Source organism: Phoca vitulina, unplaced genomic scaffold (assembly GCF_004348235.1).
Source record: "Phoca vitulina isolate PV1807 unplaced genomic scaffold, GSC_HSeal_1.0 scaffold5, whole genome shotgun sequence".
Classification (NCBI taxonomy): Eukaryota; Metazoa; Chordata; class Mammalia; order Carnivora; family Phocidae; genus Phoca; species Phoca vitulina.
The window spans coordinates 1,020,226-1,042,013 of NW_022589708.1; the positions used below are offsets into that span (position 1 = coordinate 1,020,226).

Below are 21,788 nucleotides of genomic sequence, written 5' to 3' on the forward strand. Positions count from 1 at the left end.
CCTGCGTTTGCCCTCCCGGGACATAAGATACTTTCTGCTCCACTATTTATAAAGATCGAGGAACTGTAATCATTCACTAAGTCTAAGCTAATTAAAACATTTATTTTGATATTTATCTCATATTTTGCATCTATTTGTAGTAGGTCTTTAAAAATTCTGAAGATATTATAACTGAGGTTCTCAAGAGGACGTGTTTGTTCTTAATTATCTTAAAACCCTTTCCCTCTCTTTGAATCTTGTAAAAACCAAGTGAATAAGAGCATTGACGTGACTTTTTTCAAATTGTGATTTTGTGTGGCTAGTTTTAAAGGCTAATACATATTCTTCACAAGCAATACATCAAGTATTCTGAAAGTTTTAATGACGAAATTAGGATGGCACCTGTCCGTGGCCCCTAAGGTGTCTGGCTCCCAGGAGCTGTGACCCCCAGTGTCTTGCTGATGGGTCAACAGAGCAAACAAAACGATGGAAGGCAAGCGATAGGTCACCTCCAGTAACGTGCTGTACGCGTGAAGTGTCCATTTCTATTTTCCCAAGATTGGCTGCCATTAGTCATGACACCTGTCCACTGATTGTGGGGTTGGTGTCTTCAGTGTATACGAAATTCTTCGTCTAATTCATAGTTGATGGGCTCTCGGGTTTCTGTTGAGCCTCCATCAGGCTCAGTGAGAACAAGTGAGTGCAGCTCAGTGATGAGTTAGACATTTGTTATTTCATTCATCATTCCTGCATTATTCCAATGCGTGCCTGAATCCTAAAAATGTACAAAGGTGAACATTTTCCCTCGGGAAATTTAGTGGTATCCCCTCAACGCAGGAAAGAAATTGAGAAATGACGTGTTCCCGAGACTTCTCTGTGCAAGAGGGAGCTCCCTAGCGTGTGGGTGTTGTTAGGATATGACCGAGTGGTTGTGTGTTCACGGGAACACAGGTGAGTGGTGCTGGTTTTACACCTGTGAGCCACGTACCAGCAGGACAAGGCACTGTCCTCCCAGCCGCCCGGGTCACCGAGGCAGGTTAGACCCACGACAGGTGCCAGAGGCTTTTACTTCCTGTTGCATATTCCATAGTCTCGTGCTGGCCGCCGGCGGCTGGCTAGGGACGGTGACGGCCACCCATTCAGCCCACGTTACTCAGCACCGGATGCATGCTTGTGTCACGGGGCGCGAGGGCCAGGGACAAGCCCGCACGTGGTGGAGCCCAGGTCCCTCCCAGAGGTTTGGGGAGGCCTGTGGGGTGGCACCCCAGAACTGAGCATCCCTGACCGGGCTCCACCCTCGTCCCCTAATCGGCTCCGAATCTCAGGGCCTGGTGTCAGGTGTGGTGGGCTTGAGGTTGGTCCTCAGACAAGGAGCTGAAGGGACCGCAGTGGCCGGTGGGCGGGAGGTGAATGACCAGCCGAGGGGGAGGGGGCAGCGTGGGGATCTGACTGGGCGGGGAGGGGACACACGAACCAGCCCGCTGTCCACAGGCGTCGTGGAGCTGGTGCGACCAGCGGGCACAGGGGACCCGTGCAGGGCGCAGGCCCGGAGTCTGGATGGGAGGCGGGAATGAGAGGGGCCAGAGGAAGGGGGAAGGAGGCCGGGGCAAGCGGAAGCTTACACCCGGGGTGCGGGGCCGAGGCAGGACGGTCAGAAGAGCTGCGGGTGGTGACGGGGCCGCTCAGCGAGGAATCCATGCCGCCGTTCTCCCGCCCTGAGCGCCTGGGCCGCACTGCGGCCTCAGTGAGTGCAGGTCCCACCCGGTCACCCAGGGGACGCCCACCCACCTTCAGCCCAAACACTCAGGCTGAGAGGTTTCACCCTGCAGCTTCTGTCCCCAGAGATTTAAGCCCAACTGCTGATTTATTTATAAAGAAACCAAACCAGACATTTTTTTCTTCTCTATTGCAAGCAGATTCGTCTCCTGCTTAAATAATCTGCAGAAAAGTCTGATATAATTAAGTCATATTTTATCTACAGAAATAAAAGTTAAAAACAGTAGCATACAAAATAAACTTTACAGAAGTGTAAGATTTGGTTTAATCACAATTTAATTTTTCAAAGTGGGTTAATGAATCATTATCAATTAAACCTGACTACCTGGAGGCTGATTTATTACCTTAACCGCACCTACTATGTTCAATAATTTAAAAATAAATTCCAGTATTTATGATGATGACAACTACAGATACCATTCATGTTAAATACATTTTGAAGATTCTCTTTTATCACATTACATAATGAATAGACATTTTAAATGGCAATGCAGACACACATCATAGTTTTAAGTCAGAGACAATATATGCATATTAAAATTCTGTATATGTTGATAAGGTAAAAAATAAAGCTATATAAACTGATCTTTATTTTCTGCAAAAGTAGAATCACACTTTAGTAATACTTCCGACGCATCTTCATTAAAGCTTTGTTTATAGACAACATCAGAATGATTCTCATTCTCATTCACCTACCCTCTAACTCAAAAAAATGTATTTGCCGACTGACATTTTTCCTGTTTTTAAATGGGAAGCTTCCAAAAGAAACGTAGAAGGCAAGAAACTGCACACGGAAATGTGACGCGGAGCTGTTAAATAAATAACGGCTTTCCGAGGAAAGGAGGAGGAATTGCACTGGGTTACTCCGGTCAGTGCAACACCGGCGAGCTTAGTGGTTTTAAAGAAAAAGGCCAGGAAACTCCCTTTAGGCCGCACTGGGCATTTGGTTGATATGCAACAATTTGAGACTAATTAGAACAGCATGTAGGAGACGTTTTTGTACTTAAAGCTGCAAAATCTCACCAGGCCAAACTACAATTCTAGAACCCGTCACTGCAGAAGCTGGGCACCTGGGTCTCCTTCCCAAGTGCAGGCCCGGCCACCACGAGGGGCTCATCTGGTTGGCGTTCACCCTATGGAGTCAAATGCACAGGAATAGCCAAGCTGGGTTCGAACCGGAGTTGCCAAGGGGAGGATGCCTTTTCTGCCCGCTGCCCGCGGCAGAGGGCCGGCCGGTGCTCCCGGAGCCTCGTAGAGGCCCCGTGGCTCGGAGGGTCCGGACACTGCTCTCTGCCCCGTCCCGAGGGCAGAGCCGTGGGGCGGGTCAGCCGGGGGGTCTTCCCAAGGAGGAGGCGCTGCAGCATGTCCATCCACAGCCCCATCTCACCCCCAGGGCTGCCGTGCCCGCCTCCGGCGTCCTGCCAGGGCACGAGGCTCAAGCCTTGTGTTCCCAGAGCTCCCGGCAGGGTCCCCTCAGGAAGCGGGCAGGATGGCCAGGGCCCAGGGAGCCTGTATGTGTGCGTACTGTGTGGCCCTGAGTGGACACGGAGCTGAAAACAGGAGGCGGGGACGTGGTGGGGACCACCTGTGCGTTAGTGTGACGTGCTCTGAAGGGGATGGCGCGCGGCTTGGGAACCAGATGCTGGGACCCGTGTGGGAGATCACGGGTTGGTAATTCATTAACGTGTGCAGTCCTGAACGAGGTTTCCAAAACAAACACTCAAAGTTGACAGGACTTGCTTTCAGGTCAGTTTAAGGCAAGTAAACAGGAACTTGTGTAGGTGAGAGATCGCACTGGGTCCCACGCGCATACTCATCCCGGAGGGCTCTGCCGCTCTACCTCCCGCCCCGGGCCCGCGTCACCGATCAGGCGCACTCACGGAGGATTCCCTAACAACCTTGTAAGAGACACTGGGAGCATGTAAGGGGTTAGTGACTTTCCCAACGAGACGTGCGTTATCAGAGGTCTCGGTACAGGTGGAAAGAGGGTACCAAACCATCCCTCGAGAAGCTTCTATTTTAAGGCCGAAGGATGGAAATGAAAAACAAATCAAAAAGCAGATGATAATCGCAATCAACTGTGAAGAATCAGCAAGTGAAATATTGTGCTCTAAATATGCTTTCAACTAATCACTGCCGCCGGGGACACAGACAGGTGTAGAGAATAAAATCAAACCTGAATCTTCACATTCATCAGATATGGAGATATTCGGCCAAAACGCCCACCAGAATTTAAATGCAAAGTGGCCAAAAGTTCATCAACTTAAAAAATAAAAGCTTTAAAAACGTACTTTAAAAATTAGATGTGGTATATTAACAAATAAATGAATAAAGGGATAGAAACAGCTATGAAAATATTTCAGCGCAAAGGCAATTTTAAGATTTCTAAAAAAATACATTACAAAGAATTTGTTAACTAAACATACAGAGAATCTGTCTCCCTACAGGTATTACATTTATACCCATATTAGGTTCTTAAAAACGGCTGTAAAAATGCACACACCACTGCTGCAGGGCCTAGCGCGGACGGGAGGGCCGGGGCGCCACCACACACGGGGGGCGGAGTGCACGGGACGGAGGGCGGAGACCCCGGTGCACTCCCCGTCCTTTCTCCGGGTCTTTGGTTTGCTGTTGCTACTTCACCTGGACTTACTCCAACTACTCTGTGTACGCAGTCAATTCATCCCCTAGTTCAAATAAATATCTTATAGGCGAAACATTATACAAATTGTGAAATCTGGGCTTCCCAAAATGCCTGGCATGGAGCGTCTCTGAAGCAGACTCCGTGTTCACTCACCAGCGTCACCGGGGCCACAGCCTGGAACCCGGCAGCGGGCAAGGGGCTGGCTTGTTGTTTAGCTTCGGGCGATGCTTTTCTCCAAAGGCATCCGTTTCCACATCCACACTTTGAATCTCAGACTGAAATGTCTTCTTTGCGGACCATTAAGGCTACGTCAAGGAGGTTATTTCTAGAAACAAACAGCAGTACAGAGAAGGGACTGGGACTGTCAACGCAACAGCCTCAAGGTCTGCCCACCCCAAACGACGCCCTGGACAGCGGATCACAACACAGCGCTCATCCAACAGAACACGCAGGGCTTGGTCCGGGTCTCGGCCATGGGCAGCGGGCCAGGGCGGCAATCCTGCTTCTCAGGATTCAGATACCGCCTCACCGTCAGACCTGTGTGGGCCTGAAATAGATTTTGGAAGATGGACGCAGCCCCTGGAGGCCACCTCTCCATGAGGACATCGATGGGTCGGCCCCCGGCCCCCGACCACCAGCCTTCCCCTGCAACTGCGGAAAGCTCTCTGGACAAGAGAACGCGGGGAGGCTCTATCTGTGGAGGTGTGAGGAACACTAGCTCCTATCTCGTATTGGGAAGGCTGGAGTGGACAGTGTTCTCTATTCGTCACACACGATACTTTTTCTCCACAGGGGCAGCTGGGGATGGGAAACACTCAGATTCACACGGGGGATGCTAGTCCTCCCTCAGAGGGACGAGCCCCGCGTCGGACATGACCCTGAAAGCAGCTTCGCTAGGTAGCAGGTTCGGACAGAAGCAGGACACAGTCCAGGACTCCGACAGGCTGTAGGAGCACGGTGACGCCAGGGTCTGGTCCGGCCAGTTCCAGAAGCACGAGGACCGGAGCGCTCTGGACAAGGAGGCACGGAGGCAAGGCCGGCCCGTCCCACGGTGAGGACAAGGCCCCTGTGCTCGGACAGTCGGCGGTGTGGCCACCCCCGCTCAAGCCGACGGCCCACCTCCACGCAGGCGCCCTCCTCCGGCGGCGTCTGGGGCTGGAGGCCCTGGCCCGGGATGCAGTGGGCCGTGTGCGCCCAACCAAATGCCCAAGGGAGGCTGTGGGGGCCACCAGCCCCACAAGAGGTGACGACTGCCAGCCACGCGTTCCAGACACGTCCCGTGGTTCTCATCCCTCCTTCGGGGGCGGGGAGAAGCACACACGTGCGGCTCTCAAAGGCTTGTCCTGGTTCCGCCAGCGGTCCCCCCATGGGGCGCGGGGCCGGGACGGTGGTGGTTGTGCAGGAGACCGGCGAGGGGAGGCCACGTCAGCGTCCCCTGCTTTGTGTGCGGGCCCGGCCACACGGCCCAGGGGCTGGGGCTCTGCGGGTAGGCCAGGAGGGTGAGTTCGGGGAGGTAGTCCCGGCCGCGCACGCATGTGCTCTGTTGGAGAACACAGAGGACAGCGTCAGTCCCGGGACCCTCCACAAGGACCCTGCCCAGCCTGCTTTGACGCTGCCCGCGGGCCTCCTGTTCCAGACCCGGTCGGTGCGTGTCCCATGTGACCGAGGACACAGAGCCAGCGTGGTGACCGCATTCTGGCCACCAGCGGCTGCCTTGCTTGGCTCCGTCATGTGCGAAGCCTCTGCCAGAGGCCCCGGACACCGGGGCTGGGGTCCACGGTCCCCTCCACGCATGCGGGCAACCTCAGTGTGTGCAGGTTCTTACGGCCCAAGGAGGCCGGCAACCTCACCCAGCCGTTGTTAAATTTACCGGGCAGCAGGGCCTGGGGGAAGCAGTCCGGGAGAAATCGGTCTTACGGGAATAACCGTCCCCGGGCAGAGAAGGCGTGTGCCTGTCACACCCGGGACACCCGGCTCAGGGCGCGTCGTGAGCGCGGCTGCATTTCCGGGCCTCTCTGGGGCAGACACGGCCCCCCGGGGCGGCTGACGGACAACGGGACACCTGTGTCGGACGTCTGCCTGGGCCAACGTCCCACGCAAACCATGCAATCTTCCACTGTCTTGTCAAAATACGGTCTTTCCTGAGAGACCTTCTGGGTGAAGCTCGTTCCACAACCAAGGCCGAGGAATGAGCTTCGTTCTGGCAAACTAAGCACTGAACACGCTGGGTGAGCGGATCCCGTAAACGCGCGTGGAAGGCCACGGCACACGTGTGCGTGCGCACGCGAGCAGTGCACGGCCATGTGCGGCCCAGACACGCTCAGGCAGGTCACTTACCTGGGACAGAAACACGTGTGTGTAAAAAGTGTTTTTGTTTTGTTTTTTTTCATCATGAACCTTTGTTATCAAAATGGCACAGCAAAACTTTGGAGGAAAAGCGGACAGTTTGGAAGGATCACAGCACACCCGGGAGGCCTGCCAGGCGGCGTGGCAGACACGGTTACCTATCCTTGGCTAATGGCGCCTCGGCCGTGGCAAGAGGTCCTTCAGAAGTGGCCCGTCCGTGCCCGGCGCAGCGGCGACCGATGCTTTGAGTTTCGTGCTCTGCTGCAAGGCGAGGAGAAATACTGAGAGGGGCTGCGCCTGGTTCCAGAAGCGCCTCCCGTCCGTGAGCACGACCCAGCCTCGCAGCCGGACCTGGGGCCTGTGCGAGCTGCGGGCAGCGGGAGGGCGCCGCCAGAGAAGGAGCGGGTCTTCCTAACAGCGCTTCACCTGACAGAGACCAAGGGACGGGGCAGGGCGCAGAGAGGAGGGCAGGCTGGGGCAGCAGGCCGGGGGCCCACGGAGGAGCCTCCGCTGGAAGGACCGGACCGGCCGCTCCCGCCCGGCGGCCGCCTCGGTGCTCACCCCAAACAGGAGGCGCTGCACCTGCCTGTCCCTCTGACCCTGTCCTTCGCCCCGACCCCAGGGCTAGACTCCTGCAGGGCCCAGGGGCCACAGTGCCGCAAGTCAACGCCGGCTTTCTCGTCAGACCGTATCAGCGCCTCAGGAACCAGCAAGAAGGGAATTTTAAGAGGTGGAGGAATACAAGGTGTGAGATGCAGAATGTCTTCTGGTGAGGAGAAGGATGAACTGATCAGGGGAAGGGGGTGCGGCCCTTTGTAGGGATGGAACTGTATCCGGTAACGCAGCGAAACACGTGTACAAATATGTATACACGGGTCACACATGTATACACGTGAGACCGGGTGCCTGTGATGTGTTTCTTTTTAACAGAACAGATGGAAGGAAACAACGGCCCATCTGACATGAGGACTGGTCCAGGGTCTGTTCCTCCAAAGTTTGGCGGGTGTCCAGGGGGGTCCCCAGAAGCACACGCACACCTGTGTGCGTGCCAGGGGCTCTGGAAGGTGCAGGTGTGGGGACACCCGTGGGCCGCCTCGTGTGGCCGTGGACCCCGCAGGGCGCCCGGCGCCGACCGTCCCCGAGCAGCCAGACGTGGGCTTCTGAGACAGAGTCTTAGCACACCTCACGCGTCAAGAGTGAAAGTATGTATTTTTATCCCAAAGTTGGCAAGATTTAACCAATTTCATAAGCACAGCCTGTGACTTAAATGTTCCTAACAGTTTCATCCTAAATGTTCTCAAGTATGTACCCAGTGAGACATAAGTCATTTATTCTAACAAATTCTGATGGCACCAAAGTAGAAAAATTTTGACTGCTGATAATTCCAGAAGTTAAAAAATGAACCATCCTGTTAGTTAAAAAACAGCGTTTAAAATGTATAGAGGATGAACGGTCATTAAAAGAAAACACAGCCTTTTCTTGCTTAGGTATTTTCCTATGAACTCAGCTGCACTAGGAACAGTTTCCAAGCATCACTGACGTTGAGGCCTCTGTAAGTGTGTCCTTTAGACGCACGGACAGGAGCCATCCCTGGACAACTGTGCCCCTGAGATCGTGGCTCTTCACGAGCAGGCTGTGGCCCCGGGCAGCTACCCTGTGCGTGGCTCAATGCTGCTGAGAAATAACCCAGCACAGCCGCTCACAGCAACGTTAAGGCTTTCTCTAAAAACAATCAGATTCTTTTTCAAAGTGAAAAGGGAATTTGGAGAAACACTTGACCCAAACACATCTCTCCTGGCTTTCTCCACCGCCTGGGTGGCTCCGCCTGAGCCTTGTCTTTTCCGCAGCGCCTTGCGGGGCCTGCACAACACTCTGTCATGGGGGCCTCAGTTTCCCTGTCTGTGCAATGGGTCTGCAGAGCTGCGTGAGTGAGGAGGTCTTGCCGTCCATCCGCCATTGGCTGCGGAGAGAGGGCTGGTGCTGCGTGGACTCTGCCCATGTGGGCTCGAGCGACGTAGGAGCTGCCACACCCACACCTGTGTGCAGGGGCCACGGGCACCCGCCAGCCAGTGCGATGCAGCGCAGCCCTGCACCCGGGCAGGTGGGACCCGCGACCTCCCACGGACACAGAGAGAAGCACGGGCCACGCGCACTTCCTGCGTCTCAGATACAGGTCACCCCGGTAGCTCCTGATGCGCTCATCCTGAGCAGACAAGAGCCCGGGACAGGTGCCGGACGGCTCAGTGAGGGGTCAGCCCTCTGCTCCCTGCGACCGTAACCCCACCATGCCAAACGACAGAAAAGCATCACCTTGTTCCGTTAGAAACTCAGACTGCTGGAGGTCTGAGAGAGCATAAAGATGGTGGACTGCTCGACAGAAAAGCACTGGTTCTTAGTCTGCAGTCCAGAGGGGTCGAGAGGCCACGCACATCGCGAGACAGGTGGGAGCGGTTATTTAGGCAAAGAGGTTGGAGACAAAGGGAAGGAGGAAGGGAAAAGAGAAACAAGTTAAAGCGGTTGGGCCCGGTTAATCGCAGGAACCTCCCTCGCGCATCCCCGCCATCGCGCTAAGCAAACCGTGTCCTCCCTGGACGCTCCCCTCCTGGGGGCCGCACGGGCCTCTCGTCCCCTCTGTCTGTCTCCTCCGCCCCGACAGCTCCCGTCACGCTTGCTTGTTAAAGAGCTCCGCGCTGTCGGTGCTGACCACACACACAGGCACCAAGGAGGGGAACGCTAGCAACCAGGGGTGCCGGGGCCAGCATGCTAAAGCAGCGCAGACTTCGGAGAGGGCCCACCCACCGGGGGTCCCATCCAACCACGGGGATGGGTGGAGGGGGGCACAGCGGCGCCCAGACCTCGCTCCCTGCAAACCCAGCAGCGGCCTGGCCGTTTCCCACCCCGGAGGCCGGCCAACGGCACCCGGGGGGCGGAGGAGCAGCGGGGCCATTTGAGCTTTCCAGAAGGCCTTCCGTGGGGTCCTCACGCGCACGGACAGTCCTCCCACCTGCAGGCCCACCTGTGCTGGCTTCTGCACACTTGGCAGGATCCTCCCTTCTCCTTACAGAGGCTCTGCACCTCCACGGGCAGGACACAGGGTGAGGGGACGGGGGACGTGCCCTCCCTGAGATCGCAGACGTGAGGGGACGGGGGACGTGCCCTCCCTGAGATCGCAGGGGTGAGGGGATGGAGGGGGGCATGCCCTCTGAGATCATAGGGGTGAGGGGATGGGGGACGTGCCCTCCCTGAGATTGCAGACGCGAAGGGATGGGGGACATGCCCTCCCTGAGATTGCAGGGGTGGGGGGATGGTGGGCATGTTCTCCCTGAGATCTCAGAAGTGAGAGGAGTGTCTTCCCTGAGATTGCAGGGCCTCAGGGGATGGGGGATGTGCCCTCCCTGAGATCGCAGAGGTGAGGGGACAGGGGGAGATCGCAGGGGTGAGGGGACAGGGGACGTGCCCTCCCTGAGATCATAGGGGTGAGGGGATGGGGGACGTGCCCTCCCTGAGATTGCAGATGTGAAGGGATGGGAGATGTGCTCTCCCTGAGATAGCAGGGGTGAGGGGATGGTGGGCATGTTCTCCCTGAGATCTCAGAGGTGAGAGGGGTGTCTTCCCTGAGATTGCAGGGGTGAGGGGATGGGGGGTGTGCCCTCCCTGAGATCGCAGGGGTGAGGGGACAGGGGACGTGCCCTCCCTGAGATCGCAGGGGTGAGGGGATGGTGGGCATGTTCTCCCTGAGATCTCAGAGGTGAGGGGGGTGTCTTTCCTGAGATTGCAGGGGTGAGGGATGGGGGATGTGCCCTCCTTGAGATCGCAGGGGTGAGGGATGGGGAATGTACCCTCCCTGAGATTGCAGGGGTGAAGGAATGAAGGGGAAGGAGTGCTCCCTGAGATTGCAGGGGTGAAGGGATGGGGGATGTGCTCTCCCGGAGATCGCAGGGGCGAGGGGATGAAGGGGGACGAGCCCTCGCTGAGAACTCTGGGCAGCTTTGGCCCCTGCTGCTACGGTTACACTGGGCTGGGCGTTCTGCACATGTCACTTCTCTCCTGAATCCAGAATTCACCTGCTGGCCTCCATCTGGGATTGTGGAAACCAAGGGACCCCAGTACTCACCAGAATTGCCCAGTATGAATGCTAGCGTTTGGGGTCACATTCACCATCCCTAAAACTAATGCAACTTTACCTTCGAAGTAACAATTAATTCTGAAAACTTTTTTGGATTTACACAAAATAATCTTCCTTCTGTATCGGCTCAGTCCGTCCCCCTCGATCCTTCTCTGACTTCAGCGGACTAGCGTCTCGGGCCCGAACACGGTCATCCCGCGTCTCCCCCACGTTGCCTAACGCTCGTTAGTAACACCCGGACTGAGCGCATCTCCCAACGCAAGCCTCCCCTGCTTTCCTTACAGCATCACAGCGCCTGTTCCGGCTGGGCCCCCGCGCCCCCGCCCCCCTGCAGCACCCCCAGCCCCGCCCCGCCCCTACCTGGACTCTCTCTGTGGCACTGGGCCACAGCTGCCTGCACAGGACTTTCTTGAGAACGTCAGGAAGGAGGCTGACAGTGATGAGCAGGATGATGAGCAGCCAGGCAGGGCCGCTGGACAACATCTGGATGAACACATAGTACATCCTCTGGTAATTCAGGAACGGCCTGGAAAACAACAGATGGGCAGGTCGGAGGTCATCCGGAGAACACCGCGCTCTCTGCTCTCAGGAAAAGCCCGCCCGTTCCCCGAGGTTTTACTTTTGTCACTGACCCTCCTGGGTATGTGTGCACCCGCCTACTCATGAGCAACGGGCCACAGGATTTCCCCGTCAGGCCGGGCAGGGAGGAGTTCTACAAGTCATCCCAAAGAGACGGGATGTCCCTGGAGCTGTTTCTGGACAGCGAAAAATGATTTTAAAAGATTAAAATAGGTGATTTTTTTTTTTTTTTGGTATCTTGGAACCACAATCTGAGCGATGGCTGTTAACATGCACAAGACACACACGCGTTCTGATCAGCAGCGCTAGTTAACCACCCCGGGCTTATACGGTGAAAAAATGACATTTTTTCCTATGAAAATAGAGAGCACGAAGGGCTTCCCTTCCAGGCAAATCTGTAATTCAAGAAAACATCCACACTGGGCTCCAAGACAGAAGTTGGAAGGGACCAGCAGTGAACCTGGGTTAGTTCCGCCATCCGTACGCCCAAGGCGGAGAGCGGGGCGGACGGGTGTTCCGGATGGAACGTGGACGTCACAGGCCGGAGGCCACCACAAGCCCATCCAGCTCAGCACCCGCAGGTCCCCAAGAACACGCAGCACAGGGCTCTGGCCACTAGAGGTCAGCGACGCTCCGAGAGGCAGGGCGGGCATGGCGCCGAGGGCAGAGCGACCACGCTCCAAGCTGCCCAGCACGGGCACCGTGGAGGGGATGCCGCGTCCGGCCAGCACGCCCGGGGAAGGCACGCCCAGGACCCCCTTGTCCCAGCCGCGCTCAGGAAATGCTCCGTCTCACGCAGAGGTGTGGGCACCGTGTGTGCCGAGACGGGGGCGGGACGAGGTGGGACCAGCCTGCCTGTGCGAAGGGCGACGCAGCAGGGGTCCTGAAGGACATGTAAGAGCTCACGGGGCAGGCTGGCGGAAAAGGACAGCCGGGCAGAAGGAACAGCATGAGCCACGGTGTGCCAGGGAAAGCACCCGAGTAGGTACCACACACACAACCATGTCTCGCCCTTGCCGGAGGCCACAGAGCACTGGGACCCTGCCATTTCTCCGCGGAGCGTCCTGGGTGACCTCCCAGGAGCAGGGCTCTGTCCGCCGGCAGCGGCGGGGGGGCCCCAGGCCAGCCCCACCTGCTATGCCCGCTAGGCCCGCTCATCACCGCTGCAGCATGGAAGGCTGGCCGTGCCACGCCCACAAGCACTTAGCCCGGGCCCCATCCCGGGACACATTTAGGACGCCCAGCCCACCACGACGAGGGTGATGCCCGCCCGGGCCACAGCGTAAATGACTTCTCTCGAGAAGACTCGTCTGACCTGCGATCTGACGCAGGTCCCTTGCAGCAGCGCCTGGCCTCCCTGGTCTCAGCTAGTCACCTGCCACACAGCGTGGCTCCCCCACGGAGAACGTGGGTCCAGGGAGTGGGGACCCCTCGGCCTCGCGCCCCCACGTACCAGACAATCCCTCCCCAGAGGAGGGAGAAGACGACGTAGAACAGCAGGGACCCCCAGATGACAAAGTGGTTTATCCAAGTCCAGTAGTGCGTATCGAGCGCCAACTGAAAGACAGACACAGGCCGCGGGTCAGGGCCTCGTCGGGACCTCGTCGGGGCCTCGGCCACAGCATCGCGGACCGGCAGTGGGAGAGAATGGGGAACACAGACCACCCCGCCTCCACAGCAGCCAAAACGCCCACATAAACCTGCTGAGGAAGCACAATCAGAGCTCCCAGAGGAGAGAGAGAAGGCAATGTCCCCGCATCCCGGGGGATACGCCCCGGAGTGTCTCCCGCTTGGCGAGGACCCCCCAGCCCAGCTACCCTGTCGGCTGTGTTCCCACCGCGGAGACTCGGGGCGACAGTCTGAGAAATACAGAATCCGGCTTGACTTTCAAAAGAGCTGAATTTCCCATAATACATTCATTTGTTTTAAAGTAGCTTTTGACTGTATTGGGGCTTGTTGTTTAAAGGAATTCTAACCCGACTCCTTTTATAAAGAAAAGGCTCATTCCCTCATTCACCTTCTGTGTAATTCCAGAAGTTCACGTATTGGCCGCCCGGCACCCAGTGCACTGCGTCCCCACTTGACTTCTTAAATGACTGAACATGACCCTGGAGGGCGGCCCGGGGCACGGGTGCTCCAGCCCGGGCACGGTTACAACAGACGGGGCGGCTGAAGAAGGAACATCAACGGCATGCGCTTACCTTTAGTGTGACCGTAAATACCATCACAGTGAACACCAGCGTCCCAAAGGTCCAGTTTCCAAAGATCTGTGGGGGGAAATCATCCAGAGTCTCCAGTTAATACACATCGTTCCCCTCCACGCTCAAGACAAGACTGTCAGAGAACACACCTCAGTGCTGTCTCGGACCAGCGCTCCAGACCCCAAAGATATAGGGATGGCAAGAAGCTGGCCGTCGACACCCCGGGCCCCCCGACCTCCGGGGTCCCTGCGCCACCCCCTAGGGGCCAGGCCAGCGGTTGGGGGATGGGTTCAGAGCCCTTCCTGCACTGGCCCCTCCACGTCGGCCCCCTCGACCCTCCACAAACATCAGTCCTGACGCGGCAGACGGAGAGGCGAAAATCCCCGGGAGCGGGAACGCTCGTGTGCAGGGAGCTGGCCGTGGCTCTTCCGCGTCGTGTTCCCTGCGGAAGAGACGCGGCCCAGCTCCCCGGTCTGCACGCTCAGAACAGACTCAGGAGCACTGGCTACCTCCTCTGAACTCAACTCAGACGCCTGCCCGCCCTGGAACAAAACCAAGGACAGGACCGAGCCGCCCGAGAGGACAACCGTGTCCTACACGGGCGACCCTGTGAGGGTGGGGCGTTCCCCTGGGCGGTCACGGGGAGGGGGAAATGGAGGCGGACGAGACAGCTGCACAGAGGCCCTGGCAGCCCTTCTGACGGCCAGAACCACAGACGCGCCAACAGCGCCGAGGAAGGTGCCCCCCGCCCCCGGCACGGCGCCACGAAGCCACACGTGGTGGAAACATAGGGTCAAATCACGAAAACAAGACATTTCTCAACTACAGACAAAGACACAGAAAACGAAATACCGACTTTCTCTTAGGGGAAAATCAGTCCGCTGGAGATTTTATTCTCTTCAAGATTTCTCCAGAATCCCCTAAGCACGGACCCCCGTCTGGTTTCTGTGAACCGTGCCTCTCAGAAAACGTTCCTAGTACTTCTTTAAAAGCAAACAGCTCTATTTCATTAAGAATTAAGAGGTTGGAATACAAGGAGCTTTCTGTACGGTTAGTTTTCAACAGAGAAAACGCCGGCAAACACGGAGACTACGTCTTTGCATACGTTCGGCGAGGTAGGGTTCTAGAGCTCGTGTGAGGACACAGAGCCCCACAGACCCCCACCAACATCCGGACCTCATTCCCCAGTCCATCACTGGGATCAAAACGGGGCTTCCATCCCTCGGACCCACGCATGAGGGCTGGTGCCTGGAGGCGACTCTGCCCCCAGGGGACCCCTGCAAAGTCCCAGGACGGTTCTGGCTGCCACGCTGGGGAGGGGGCTGCTACCGGCACCTCGCGGGAAGGGCTGGGGTCTGCTGCCTGCACAGGGCGGCCCCACGACCAGGGACCAGAACTTCCCAGCCCCCAGAGGCCACAGCGCCCAGGAAAGAAACTCTGACCAAAAAGTGCAGTCTTGCTTCACTTTGGGGGCAGGAAAAGTTTTTTAAGCTCTGAGACCAGGAGCAGCTTGGTGGCAGGCTACAGAAATGCTGGGCCAGCAGGGTGTTGGAAACCACGCTGCGGTTTGTTTTCACTGGAAGCTGATGCTTGCAGACAAAAGGACATGGTGAGCAGGCTTGAATCCCGCGTGGGCCCGTCAGCGGGACCTGGCAGGAAGGCCTGCCCCTCCGCTTCCTGACACCCAGGGCCTGTGGTCACACCCCTGCTTGGCAGGGGACACGGAAATCTTTTTTAAGGGCCGGGTAACAGCAAGGGGCACAGCAGACGCGCGGGGTCCCACCCAGCGCATTGCCAGCTGGTAATTTGTGGAGCTGGAAATTACGGCCGGCCTGAGATTCCGTACCAAGTAGGGCTCCCGATGCCTCGCGCAGTAACGCGTGGGCCTCAGCTGTAATTTCTACGGGCACAGACCAACAACACTCAACTAACTTGGCTCCAGAACTGGGAATTTTGGTTCCGAGCCCCGGCAATGAAGACACGTCTGCTCCTTCACCTATACCCTCGGCCGGCAGTCCTGAGTCACCGGGACAGCGAGTCGGGGGACGGCTCTGGGAGCACCCTCGAAAGTCCTCATCTGTCCTCGCAGCGGGGAGCCCTCAGGCTTTTGTCACTGAAGTTGCTTGCCACTATTTCTATGGATTTTGGGGGTGGGAGGCGAAAGGGTGTCCAGAGGGTTGGCTTTCTGAATGGCATCGGTCCCAGGTGCGCTGCACCTGATTTCCTAACAGAGCACTCCCCTCGGCGCAGACTCCCAGGGACTCCCAGCCCCGTGTGGGGACAGCGAACACCTGGGGAGCCTGCGAGCCTCCAGCTCCACCTCACTCGCCCTCGGTCCCCCCTCTGCCCGCCCAGGAGCATCCTGTAGGAAAGCGTTCTGCTCCTAAAGGCCCTCAAACCCAGACCACCTTCACTGTCATGTGTAAAAATATTCCACAACAAACAACACACACGGTCCACGCTCCCTGCACGCGGACTCCACCGTCTGTTCTCGCTGTTTGCTGACCCCCGTTACCACCTCTGGAAGGAACCTACTGCTCCACACAAGTACGTCCATTACTGCCTCTGTGAGCTCGTTTGTGCATCACAGGGAGAAACAGCTTTGGCGTGTGTGCAGAAAATGCTCCCTAAGTGAATTTCTTTTCAAGAAGTTACGATGAGGGGGCGCCTGGGTGGTTCAGTTGGTTAAGCAACTGCCTTCGGCTCAGGTCATGATCCTGGAGTCCTGGGATCGAGTCCCGCATCGGGCTCCCTGCTCAGTGGGGAGTCTGCTTCTCCCTCTGACCCTCCTCCCTCTCATGCTCTCTCTCAAATAAATAAATAAAAAATCTTTAAAAAAAAAAAAAAAAAAAAAAAAAAAGAAGTTACGATGAGCATTGCCTCAACACCACACGGGATCTATGCACATTCCTACAGAACGATGTAGCTCTTAAGAAAACGGGTCCTCACCTGCTGACCACGAGTGGGATGGGGCTTCTGAACCCCACAGATGCACCCTGAGCAGGAAGGGTGGGTGTCCAGGGAGGGATGGACATTACAATCAGCAAACTCCTGCTGCCCACGAACCAAGAGCTTCATCAGTCACCGGAGACTGGCCCTCGATGCACTTGGGTTCTGGGCTTTATCTGAATTACTAGAGAACCAGGCTACAATGCTATTTTAGTTTTGTGGGCGATCGAACCCTCTTACCCACAAAGCGAACAAGAAAGGCTCTATCTGGAGATGTGGACGCACTGGGGTGGGGGCAAGCGGGGGTGGGCTAGAGTTTGAACACCAGATGTTTAACCCTGGCCTTGCCCTGTGTGCAGTGGCCTTGGGCCACCCCATCCTCCTGGGGCTCCTGTCCTCCCAGGGATGCGGGATGGAGATGAGCGCCACCCCTGACTCGGGGATGCTGTGGTTACTATTCATCTTGCTCTGACGAGCCCAGTCTTGGGGCTCCCCACCATCTATGGAGCACTGACTTGCAGGAGACTTCACCTCTCAGAGCGTCACTGTGGACAAGCACCTCACCTCACAGACCCTGCTTGGCACCACGCGCCCCGTGCCTGGTTCACAGTATCACCAGGCTTCTGAGCAGCTTCCTGTGTGGACAGGCCAGCAAGTAGGGCCGAGGGCAGGCCCGGGAAGCTCTCAGCCAGCGGGCAACAGGGCACCTGCCGGGCTGATCTTCGATGCAGTGGCGTGGGCCGACTCTGCTTTCTCCGTCTTGGTCTCTCTCTGTCCTTGCTTCAAATTCTAACAACAGCCCCGCACGCTAACAGCCCCGCAAAGGCGTGCGTGTGTGCGTGGGGTTATCAGTGTTGCGGAAAAGCCCCGGCCTAGAAGTCAGGACTCAGGCCCCGTGGAAGCTCAAGGCACCCCAAGGAAACAGGCCAGTCGGAGAGAGCAGCAGGGACCTGGCAGAAGTTCCTCCATCCGCTGGAGGCGTCCAGAGCACCACGGCACCCTGAGGAGCAGCTCGAGGCACATCAGGGCTCCGGGGATTTGAGCACAAGTTGGAGACACGCCTGGGCCTCACGAGGGACCGCACCACACCTGCCAGCCGGCACGACCACGTCCAGGGTGCACGGGCCACCCACGTCGTCGTGCGCGTCCGTTCCCCACTGAAACCGGGCAGGACCGGTCCTCTCACTAGGTACTCTCGAGACCGGGGCAACGAAGGAACAGCACAGAATAAAATGACACCATCGGCATTGCACGAAAACCCCAGTTTGAGCGCCCGTGCGTGTACGCTACTTCATCTGTCTGAACTCGGTGCTTTGACGTTAAGGCCAGGAATGAGCAGCACCGTGTGAGGAGGCTTCTCGCGGTGGTGACAGGCTAACTCGGTCCTGACGTCCCAGCTCCGGGGACCCGAAATCTTAGTCCTTCCTAAGACACATGCAAGACCCTCCCTCAGGGCCTCGCTGCAGGAAGTCCTGTGGGGACCCCGCAGGAGGACGGGCCTGGGGCCGGCTGGCATCCGGGAATTATCCAAGCAAATGAAGACAAAGGAGTACATTCTAGAGAAACGTCAAGCTTTCAAAAAGCAAAATGAGATATTTAAAACATTTTCAAGATCAATTTAGTAAAAGTTGACTTAAGCTACAATGAAAGAGAGCAGCACCTTAGTAACGAGGAGAAAAAAAAGTTCGCCCCGTACCAGCGAACAGCGGGCTGCCTGGTGGGCAGGGGGTCACGTCGGTGCAGCCGCCAAGCCCGGGCAGCACTCCGGAGGGGACGGCCCTGAAGTGCGCCCGTGTGTCCCCCGCGTGTCCCCGAGGCCCGGGTCTGCCACACAAAGCGCAGCATCCCCACCGGGCCTCCCGTGCATGGGACGGCACCGTGCGTGGAACTGCAAACGTATCAATCACACCCAGCACCGCCTGGGCTGGCGAGCCTGACACAGAACTCCAGAGAAGAAACACCAAGTACGCACGACCAAATGCACACACACTCGCCTAACGCAGAGCTGGCCCCACGTGGGGGCTGGTGGCAGCTAGCAGCTTTCTACCGACAAAGCACACAGAAGAAGTCACAGGTGAAAATATTTCGAGAAATATTTTATTTTTAAGGCACTCCAAAACATAAAGGACAAACCCACAGTTTTCTTACCATGTGTGTGTTGGTGGTCATTATCTGAGAGTGGGGAGGGAAGCCCGAGGCAAAAAGACAAAAGCAAGATACGAATAAAACAACCCCAGAGATTATACAAACAAGCAGAGAGCTGCCTGGTTACTAGCAAACTCTCAATCTACTCTTTGCAAAGGTAGCAGATACTTAAGGTAAATATGGGTGGAAAAAAGCTACAATGCGTTAAATACGAAATTAACTCCCAAAGGAACTAAACTAGGCCTGAGCGAGGGAACGAACAAAGCGGCTCGCGGTGACGCAGTGCCATGAGCCTGGGACTCCCGGGAAGGGTGTGTCCGGCAGGAGCAGGGGCACCGCGGCCTCGAGGCGCTTTGGTGGACAGATGCCCCAGTACCAGGCCCCACAGGCTACCCCGGCCCGCGCCCGTATGGGACTCCCAAGCGGCCCAGCCCACACGACGCGGTTCCGTACTAACCTGTCCATTGCTGGTCACTGTTGTGTTTTCAAACATGAAGTAAGCACCAAAGAAAAATACCAGAGCATCAAATACTCCTAAGAATGTCCAATAGATGAACACGCGCCAACGGAGCAGAGCGTTCTTGGCGATATCTCTGTGGAAGGGGACAGGTGAGATCACACATCAGGGACACCAGACTCTCACAGTGGCCAGGCCACCCCCATGCTCTGTTGTGACCATCTGGCCAGGAAGGCCCCCTCAGTCACGGCACCGTCCCAGGCTGCAGAGCCAGCTGGCTCCACCACGCGATGAAAGTGGGTCATGGAGAAACAGGCCCAGTACACAGGGTCACCCTGCCCGGCAGGTCTATTCCCGTGTCTGCCTGAACCTCCACACCTGCCCTGGGGCTGGATACATGCTCTGATCTCACAGAGCCTTCCGGGTGGATCCCGGTGGGCTCCTCCTGATAGCCTCTAGCACCGACCGTGTCCCCGCGCCATACTCCGCCTGCCCCCTGGCCGCCTGCCAAACACCCCTGCCCCTCACCCAGCACCACACCTGGCCCCATAAAGCCCTTGGGGCAGCCAGAGCACCAGACTGCTGTACCAGAAGCAGAATCAGAGCACAGTGAACCGAGCACACGCGCGGTGGTGGCACGGGACCCCCGGACAATGTCCCTGTGGGATCAAATGCAAACGACATTCGGTTCTCTCCTTCCAGGTGGACACTGATGTGTCCGAGGGCAGGCTCACATCTCTGCTTGTGAACGGACCCCGGACATGAGGCCCACACCCGTCCCGCGTGACACGGGCTGTGGGCCTCAGGCTCGTGGCGCATCTCCTGGTGCAACTCTTACACCGGTCAGTCCACGGGAGGCCAGCTGCAGGGGTCCCTCCGGACGCAGGCCTACCTCGGCGTCTCCCGTCTCCTCAGACGCATTCCCCCCCCACTGAAGGCACAGACAGCGAGCTCCACGCTTGCCTGCTTGTCGCCCACAGGGATCACTGGGGCTCTGGGGCTTCAGATCCCACATCACAGCGGACACTCTGATGGCGCCGTGACGCTGGCAGGTGCTCTGTACCGTGTGGCCACGGGACGCCCACGCACACAGATGGACACCAGTAAACCTGGGCGCCCGGAGGGATGCCGTTCAACCCCCGTGTGACGTTCTGTTCGGCATTAACCACCAGGGTCACTGGAGAAACGCTCAGAACCTGCGTACCCTTAAAACTATACATGAATCTAAAATTACTTGATCTAAGAAGTTAAATTTAAGAAAAACCACAAAAAAGTAATACTGAATCTGCCAGCCATCTTGGAGTACGATTCCAAATTGGCAGAAAACGCCTTTTCCTGATTATTAAAAAGTACTTTTTAGCAAAAAAAGGCACTCTGAGGTCAGATCTGTTAACTTTTCTCTTTATCTCACTGAATGGGACGTACTTGGTTTTTAAAGGATAATTTAGGCTCTAGATCCACTGGGGTCACCAGCGGGCAGAACCGCGTATCCCGGGTCCTCTCATAACCACTTAACAGGCACGCTCAGATGCAGCACCAATCCTCTCCCTCAATCTGAAGTATGTTCGCTTCAGTTACGTTGTCTCCCCGTGAAAGCCCCTCTGGGGGCAGCGAGTGCACCAGCGCTGAGCGCTTCGGGCTTTTCCGCCGGGGAGCGGGCTGCAGGGTGGGGGCACCTAGTGCACCTGGGCTCCCGTCGCGGGCGGTACCTGTAGAGGGAGGGGTCTCTCCGCAGCGTGTCGATGCTGACGTGCTGTTCCATCAGGCTGTACAAAAGGATCGGGAGGGAGGTGAAGCTGATGTTGTACAGAGTCAGGTAGGCGGTGTCGTACAAAGTCTGCGGGGGGCACAAAATCAACCTGAAAACCGCACTCCGCCGTGATCTCCACAAACCGCTCTGATGCTTGCTTGAAATGTACACGTATTTCTTAATTTGCAAAGACCCAGACCCACGAGCCTTTTAACGGCAGAGTCCACTTTCTGCAGCTACAGACAGTGGGACATTTTTCAGTCCTTCCTGGCGTCAACTGCCAGGTGGAAGCTGTGGCCGACACAGGCGCCACTGGGACCCACCCCATTTGGCCGCTGCAGACTTGCAACAAGAACAGTTGCTGAGAAGTCTGCAATCTTGATGGCCACCTTCAACTTCAATATTCTCCAGTCCCGGCCCCTCGGGCAGAACCAGGGACGTGACGGGAAGGGGATGCCCCGAGGGGCCGCTGTTCTCCTGGGCAGCTCGGCACCCAAGTGTGCCAGATGCTGACGGTCAGGCACCCGGCAGAGGGCCTCAGATGCCCACTCAATCCTCTCCATTAGGGGCAGAAAGCCGCCACAGCCTTCGGGGGCAGGTGAGCTGGGCACCTCGCTGGTGGGCCATGTGAGCAAGCCCACGGTAGCCACTGGGCATCGGCCACAGTGGCCACTCCACGTCTGCTCCTGAACCTGCCTGTGGACCAGGCTGCACAGGGGTACCAGGTGGAGAGCACTGCACCCCTGACCTGCTGCCCCCTGCAGCCTGCTCCCCCTTACAGCTTACTCACCCCTGCAGCCTGCTCCCCCTTACAGCCTCCTCGCCCCTGCAGCCTG

At 57.1% G+C, this 21,788-nt stretch overlaps 1 protein-coding gene across 7 annotated transcripts in view; it reads right to left on the reverse strand.

Moving 5' to 3' along the window:
- Positions 1-1,867: 1,867 nt before the first annotated feature.
- ATP11A (ATPase phospholipid transporting 11A) overlaps positions 1,868-21,788 on the reverse strand; it is a 121,257-nt gene continuing 101,336 nt past the window's right edge. The window contains exons 24-31 of one of the 7 annotated variants that reach the window (XM_032402594.1): positions 20,912-21,039; positions 19,203-19,338; positions 18,749-18,772; positions 13,652-13,717; positions 12,904-13,007; positions 11,232-11,397; positions 9,056-9,142; positions 5,856-5,939 (exon numbers count right to left, since the gene is read on the reverse strand). In XM_032402594.1, the coding sequence (XP_032258485.1) occupies positions 9,065-9,142; positions 11,232-11,397; positions 12,904-13,007; positions 13,652-13,717; positions 18,749-18,772; positions 19,203-19,338; positions 20,912-21,039 (702 nt within the window). In that variant the 3' untranslated portion in view covers positions 5,856-5,939; positions 9,056-9,064. Of the gene's footprint in view, positions 7,007-9,055; positions 9,143-11,231; positions 11,398-12,903; positions 13,008-13,651; positions 13,718-18,748; positions 18,773-19,202; positions 19,339-20,911; positions 21,040-21,788 lie in introns of all 7 variants that reach the window. The other 6 variants (XM_032402596.1, XM_032402589.1, XM_032402593.1 and 3 more) reach the window with 6 other exon arrangements.